The following is a 7,500-nucleotide window of genomic DNA, read 5'->3' as shown; positions in this document are numbered from 1 at the left end:
AACTTAAATGCATTTCGAGCTGTGTCAAAAGGTAATTTCATAACATTCAACACAGAAAGAAATAGTGTTAACCTTTTAGAAGTCAAGACGACAAAAATAAATAACAGCCAAATTGTCATATGTGGGTCAGTCTGAACTGGACTAAGTAAGTAAAATCAAATCGCTGTGACGGAAATGACAAGCTTGAAGCTATCGCGGCTGTCTCAAGCTTTTATGATTGGTCAACGAGTTGAGCAAAAAATATAAATTGTAAAAATTGCGATTTAGGCAGGTGGATATCATTGACACGGCACCTTGGTTAAAATCTGATAAGAATCATGTCTTTGGTGATGGAAAAAATGACTTTGATGACAATTTATATAAATATAAAACAGTATTGTATGTCCGTTATTTTTGGGCTGATTTTGTCATTCTCTGGTTAAATAAATATTTTATTCTCTTTCTTCCTCTAGCTCTTTTTCCTTCGATCATCCCAGATGTTACCAACTTTTCTATGCTAGTCTCTTCTCCACACATGCCCCAGAAACAGTAAATGCCTCTTTCTGATGGTATCAATCAATATTCTTCCTTTTCTCACCTTCGCCAACATTTCCTCGTTCGTATACTTGTCCGTCCGTGATAGCCTCAACATTCTTCTACACTGAAATGCCTTAACCTCCTCGTACATTCTTTGTCAAGTGTCCACGTTTCACAATCGTATAAAAGGGTACTTATAACAAATGTTTATTCAACTGTAGGTTGTTTGTTTGACACAACTGGTTGCAGTTTATGAAACACATTTTATGCTATTGCTATTCTTTGTTTTATATCCTCTATGTCACGTGATGATAGTGCCTAAATAATAAAATTTCCTTACTTGTTTGATGGTCTCTCCTATACTTGACAAGTGAAAGTCATTCTTTGAGACCACCACGTATTCGGTTTTCTTAACATTTTGTTTCAGGCCCATCTCTTCACTTTTGCTCACCAGTATATCTAAAATTTTCTGCACGTTTTCTGGAGAGTACGCCATTAGAGTGCAATCGTCTATGCTATTCATATTCTCCCCTCCCCCCCCTCCCCCCAAATGATGGCGTCTTTCATATCTTCAGTTTCTTTTTATATTGGTAAGTGTATCTAGTATTTAAAAATTATGATTTGTGTGCAGGCTTTTTGAGTGGTTAGAACTTTCTGCATTATATATATATTTTTTTGGATACTTTGGTGCACGCACCCATGTGTACATCAAATTATTTTCTATGTTTATCCAGGAAGAAATCAAAGATTTGTTGGGCAAGGTCTGCAGTGAACTGCCCACATCACTTAAAACTGAGTGTAACAAGTTAGTCCAGCAGTATTTCCCCCTGATAGAGATGTTTTTAGAGAAAGGCTTGCCTCCCAAAGCCGCCTGCCAAGGTGTGAAAATGTGTCCTGCTTGTGAGTCATTTCAATTTTTTCTTTTTAATCCATCATTTTGGAGTCAATTATAATTTTTTTTTTTTGTTAATGAAAGATCTCGTCATCACCTCCTCTAATGCTTGGAACGATAGAATATATTCCCAGCTTCATTATCTTTTCATTGGTTTACTCTATGAATCCTTGATTTGGCTATGAATTTTTTATTTTTTATTTTTTTTTTCTCACTTAAAATTGATAATTTATATTGTAAAGTGCCCAGAGCTTGTGTTTTACACAAGAATGAGCGCTGTATAAATGTGTATTATTATTATTATTATTATTTACATTCCTATAATTGAAGTTGTTTTTCAAAGGAATAAATAACAATGAAATTGAATGTAAGCTTCAATCTAATATACGAAAACAGATAAAATGGACGTTTCAGGTTTCCCCTTTCTCAACAAAACAGGATGAATGAAACACTACAGACGAATGAGATAATGTGGTAGTGGCGTAGTTAAGATGAATTGCCGACATTGTTGGTATATGTTTTATTGTTTAAATTATGATAGTGTTTGATGGGTAGACATTTTTTTTTTCTTTCATGTGCAAAAAAAGTGAAGGAAATATTTTGAAAATTTTTTTTACATTCAAAACATGTGCAACTTATAAAAACACCTTGGTACATATGATATGGATTTTCATCAGTAGAATTGATTGCGAGGTGTTTTGTGGTAATAATTATCTGGCTCTAGCTACCGGCGACAACAGACATGTTTTCATTGCAGTATGGCCATGGCTATCATGCATTTTTAAAAATGGGAATTGATTTTTTTCCCCCCACTTTGTAAATCATCTCTCAGTTATTTTATATCAATCTATGATTTATATTATGTATGAATCAGATCTTGTATTACATATGGCAAGTATCATATATGCGTGTATTAGATATTTTTAGTAATAGTGTATACATATTTTTTTTATTTCCTGAGAAGATCCAGGTGGAGGTGAATATTCAGATTTTAAAAAATTTATCATTACTGGTTTTGATGACCTAAATTAATATATATATATATTTTAAAAATCTGTTTGTTTTTAAACAGCCACGTCGTCTTTGGAAAAACGTCCTCTTGTTAACAGTAAAGAAAATGATAATGAGTTATGTCAACTTTGTGAAATCCTTGTGACCTATTTGGACGGATTGCTCAAAAAGAACTCAACAATGGTGAGCAAGACTTTTTAAAAAATAAAAACACTGTAAGGCTAAATCACTGATGACACTGGCACGGAATGCTTGGGTGTCTTTTGTGTTTGAAAGAAAAATGAATGAACTTTAACCTCTTATGTGGTCTTGTGGTATAACACTCGCCCTTGATCTGAAGATCCAGGGTTTGAGTCCTGATCTGAGCATTGCATAGTTAAGTTCTTGGAAAGAACTCTTTACTCACATTCTTTCACCGTACTCAGGTGTAAAATGAGTACCTGACTGTTAACGACATCGTCTCTTTCGGAAATAAAAAACCTCTAGTATCGCCTAACAGGCGTCATGTCTTATTCTACATTTTAAATGATTTTTTTGTCAGGGACCCCTTTGTAAAGCACTTTGAGCACATTTAGTGGATATTGCGCGATATAAATGCTAAATTTTATTCTTTGTTTTACAGGAAGAAATTAAAAGTTTGCTGGACAAATTCTGCAATGACTTGCCTGCATCACTGAAATCCGAGTGTAACAATTTGGTCAAGCAGTATTTCCCAATCATTGAGAAGTTCTTGGAAAAAGGCTTTCCTCCCAAAAAAGCCTGCCAAGGAGTGAAAATGTGTCCTGCATGTGAGTGGTTTGACCAATTTATATTCTGGGGGCGAAGTGGCTGAGTGGTTAAGGCATTGAACTGTGACCCGGAAGGTCCCGGGTTCGAGCCCCGCTTCGGGCACTTTCGTTTTTTTCCTTGGGCAAGATTATTAACCCCCAATTTGTTCATTTGGACAGCATGGGTGATTCCTGTTGACATCAAACATCTTGTTTGATGAATTATCTACATTTCCTTCTTGGAATGCCTAGGCGACGATATCTTATGATGTCATGGCGGAAGGGCACAATTTTTTATTTTTTAAAGTTCCAAAGTGATCATCATTTTGTTTTGTGTTTTTTTGTGGTTGAAATTTTTAAAAATAAAAGAAAGAACAAAACAGGAATGCATCTGTATAATGATCCACAATGACTGATGTGCTTAATTATTAAGAAAAAAAAAATCTCTTACTTATTTAATAAGGTACATTAAACACATAGGACAAGATAGACAGCCTATAATGTAAATAAGCGCCAATAGTTCACACCTTCCGAAAGCTCCTCGTGCTAGCATTTCTTTCAATTTGTATTTTCACCGTGGATCTTTTGTCTTGAGTTTATTTATTCAATTTGTCATCAAATAGAAGCGTTTTAAAAACTATAAAACAAACCTCTTTTTCTATTAGGGTTAGTCATAAGTCTTAGTAAAGGTGCTAGGAAGTTTGTTTTCCCTATTAGGGTTAGTTAAAGGTACTAGGCATTATTTTTTATTAGGGTTAGTTGAGGGAATATTTGAGTTGTTTCCCTTAGCACGAGAAGCTTTCAGAAGGCCTCCACACATGGGGAACCCCTCTCATAGGGTGGGGAATATGTGTGCGATTTGGCCTTTCCTAAAAGTATACTTTGAGGTGTCTGACTGCCAGATTTGCTTGAGCCTACAAAAGTTAAATCCTGTAAGTCCAAGACTATATCTCTATACTATTACTTGGTCTCATTGCCAGAAAATAATTTTTAAAATAAAAAAAAGAATCATAGATTAATTTTTTCCAAATATTTAATATTTAAGTTGTGCCTAATAATGTGGTTAATATTTCTGAGATTCAAGAAATTTGAACTGTTGAAACCATCATCATGGGTGTCATGACGTCTTGTCATTGGATAAGGCACTTTGCATGCGTTACCCCAATCGACTTGGGTGTGAATATGTACCTGGTTACAGGCAGTGAAAGTGTTTGCCTATCAGGCAACTAACTGTATGAAATGGAAACAAGTTTCAATCCGGCCTGCTGGGGGAATGAAGGAAACATTGTGAAACGCATTGAGTATGATAGAATTTTTCCAAAATTAGCTATACAAATGTTCATATTTTTTATGGAAATTTATTATTTATAATAAAAATAGATAGTAATATTTGTCATACAAGGATCTACATGCTAACAAAATCAGAACTCATATTTTCTAGTATTTCAAATTTTACCAAATATTTTCCTCAAGGTTCGCGTTTTGTAAACTCTGTAGAAAAAATTCAATGAAAATCCTTTTGTTTGTATCTCTAAAGCTCTTATTTTTTAATGATTTTGTTGGTTTAATTCCCATCTCCCTGGTCACCCTGCCCCCTTAAATCAATTAAAGTAATGATCTGTTGTAAATCTTGTTACGTTTTCACAGATGATAGAAAAATAAATTGTCAAGAATTAAGAAATATGATTTTCATGTCAGTTGCCTTTGACATGCTGTCATACATGCAAATAACATTCACTCCTTTTTCAAAGCCAAAACAAACCCCCCTACCCCCCACACACACATCGTATCTTTGAATTTCTGTTTATCCACAGCTTTTGTCGTCAAGCAACCAAAGAAATTACTGGGCAACAGCGAGTGTGAAATTTGTGAATTGGCAGTCACAGAAGTATCTCACATACTATCTGAGAAAAATACTAAGGTATAGCTAAACATTTATACGGTTTTGTGGTCTAGTGGTAAAACACTTGTTTTTGGATCAGAAGTTCCTGAGTTCGAGCCTCGCTCGGTGCATAGTTTAGTCCTTGGAAAAGGCTCTTTACTCACATTCTCTCGCTGTACTTAGGTGTTAAATGAGGACCTGGCCGTAAACAGTGTTGTCTCTGTCGAAAAAAAATTGTAATAGGCGTCATGTCTCATTCTACATGCTACATGTTGCTGTTGGTTAGGGACCCCTTGTAAAGCGCTTTGAGCACATTAAGTGAATATTGCGCTATATAAAAGCTCGTTTTTGTTTTTAAATTTTTTTTTTATTTATAGATAGCTTAGCTGCTAGAGCATTTCACTGACAACCAAAAGGGTCGTCTTCCATCGTGGGTCAAATTGGATGTTTTTACTGACCTACCAACCCTGGTATTAGGCATTAGTTGAGATTGTAACATCCGACAGTATTACTCAACGGTGTAGCCAATGTCTTATACATGTGCGGCTATGTGGTCTTGTGGTATGACACTCGCTTTCGGATCGGAAGGTCCTGGGTTCGAGCCTCGCGCTCGGCGCATAGTTGAGTCCTTGGAAAAGGCTATTTACTCACATTCTCTCACCTTACTCAGGTGTAAAATGAGTACCTGGCCGTTAACAGCGTTGCCTTTGTCCGAAAAATTGTAATATCGCCTAACAGGTGGCATGTCCCGTCCTACATGTTAAATGTTCCTGTTGACCAGGGACCCCTTGTAAAGCGCTTTGAGCACATTTAGTGGATATTGCGCTATATAAAGCTCAATTTTATTTATTTATTTTATTACATAGAGGAGTAAGCATTTTTTAAATGTCAATTTAAGGCTACAGAAACTGGAGTTTATGGCTCTGAAGCTTCACATGACAAGTTTTCCTTCGGAGCCATTGGGCCCATGGAGCTGGAGTTTATCCCGGTTTCTATAGCGTGAAACAGACAAAAGCAATTGCTTGCTACCATTTGGATAGGACGCTAGTCTATCACAAAGTACTTTCTGCTAGATCTACCAGACCCAGCTACCCAATCATTGCTGGGTGAACAGGGGTGGTCACCTGGGATTGTTCTCAGTCCCTTTGATTGTGAAGCGAGTGCTCTACCAACTGAGCTATTGGGACCTCCATTGTTAGTAGTGATACCAATACAATTTCCAATTTGTGTCAAAGATGTAGATGAGGAGAGTTGGGTTTGTTTGTTTTTTTTTGTTGTTTTTTGTTTTGTATTTTGTCTCAGACTTGGTTCAGAAGTACATAATTTCTTATATTGCCATATCGTGTATTCCCTCGTGTATGTCGTTTTGTTTCTCATTGAATGTCATGTATTTGTTGCCAGTGTTGTTTTTAAGCCTTTCAAAACAAACAAACAAACAAACAAGTTTGTTTTTAAAATATTTATCATATTCTTTTAAATATGTGGGGGGCGAAGTGGCCGAGTCGTTAAAGCATTGCACTGTGATCCAGATGACCCAGGTTCAAGCCCCGCTTCAGGCACTTTCGTTTTTGTCCTTGAGCAAGATTATTAACCCCTAATTTACTCACTTGGACAACATGGGTGATTCCTGTTGACATCAGACATCTTGTTTGATGAGTTATCTATATTCCTTCGTGGAATGCCTAGGCGACGATATCTTATGATATCGTGGGGCAAAAGCCATAATTTTTTTATTTAAAAAAAAAAATATGTACATAATATAAAATGAGGATAGTCAATCAAGGTCATTTCAATTTTCTTTTCTTTTCTTATTTTCTTTTTAAAAATTAGGAAGAAGTTGATGCGGCTTTAGACAAGGTGTGTCTGATTCTGCCCATTTCTGACAGGGACGCCTGCACGAGCATCATCAACACGTATGCACCCCTTATCCTGCAAATGATAGCTGATGAGTTGGAGCCGACACAAGTGTGCTCCTTTCTCAAATTGTGTTCATCTCAAGCAGGTAAAAAAACAAACTTAAGCATGTGTATAATGCATTATCCACTAAACGTGCTCAAAGCACTTTACAATGGGTCTCTAGCAAACTGCAAAATTTAACGTGCAGGAACAAGCATGACGCTTGTTAGGTGATATTACAATTTTTGCGGACAGAGACAACGCTTTTAAAGACCGGGTGTTTATTTTACACCTTACGGTGAGAGAATGTGAGGAAAGACCCTCTTCCGAGGACTCAACTATTCACCACTCAGAGTGGATCTAGAGTGGATCTCGAACCCAGGATCTTCCAATCCAAATGCTAGAGTCATACCACTAGACCACATCACAACGTAGATTATTCTTTTTGGATTGCTTTCAGACAAACATAAGCTTATTCAAGCCTCGTAAGAAAGAAAACATGCTTTAAAAAAAGATTATCATGCATAAAATTCATA

General features: G+C 36.1%; 1 protein-coding gene across 2 annotated transcripts in view; it reads left to right on the top strand.

Annotated features, from left to right (window-relative positions):
- The window catches only part of LOC144973764 (uncharacterized), a 127,264-nt gene that overhangs the window by 47,886 nt on the left and 71,878 nt on the right, over window positions 1-7,500 (top strand). For both annotated transcript variants that reach the window (XM_078916646.1, XM_078916644.1), the window contains exons 19-23: window positions 1,251-1,416; window positions 2,481-2,602; window positions 3,042-3,207; window positions 5,001-5,107; window positions 6,899-7,070. In XM_078916646.1, the coding sequence (XP_078772772.1) occupies window positions 1,251-1,416; window positions 2,481-2,602; window positions 3,042-3,207; window positions 5,001-5,107; window positions 6,899-7,070 (733 nt within the window). The remainder of the gene's footprint in view (window positions 1-1,250; window positions 1,417-2,480; window positions 2,603-3,041; window positions 3,208-5,000; window positions 5,108-6,898; window positions 7,071-7,500) is intronic.

The sequence above is a fragment of the Berghia stephanieae genome, chromosome 5 (genome assembly GCF_034508935.2).
Source record: "Berghia stephanieae isolate SIO BIC M18660-M18661 chromosome 5, UCSD_Bste_1.3, whole genome shotgun sequence".
NCBI classification, from domain to species: Eukaryota; Metazoa; Mollusca; class Gastropoda; order Nudibranchia; family Aeolidiidae; genus Berghia; species Berghia stephanieae.
The sequence above is the reverse complement of the archived record's forward strand: the minus strand, read 5'-3'. Positions and strand labels throughout refer to the sequence as shown.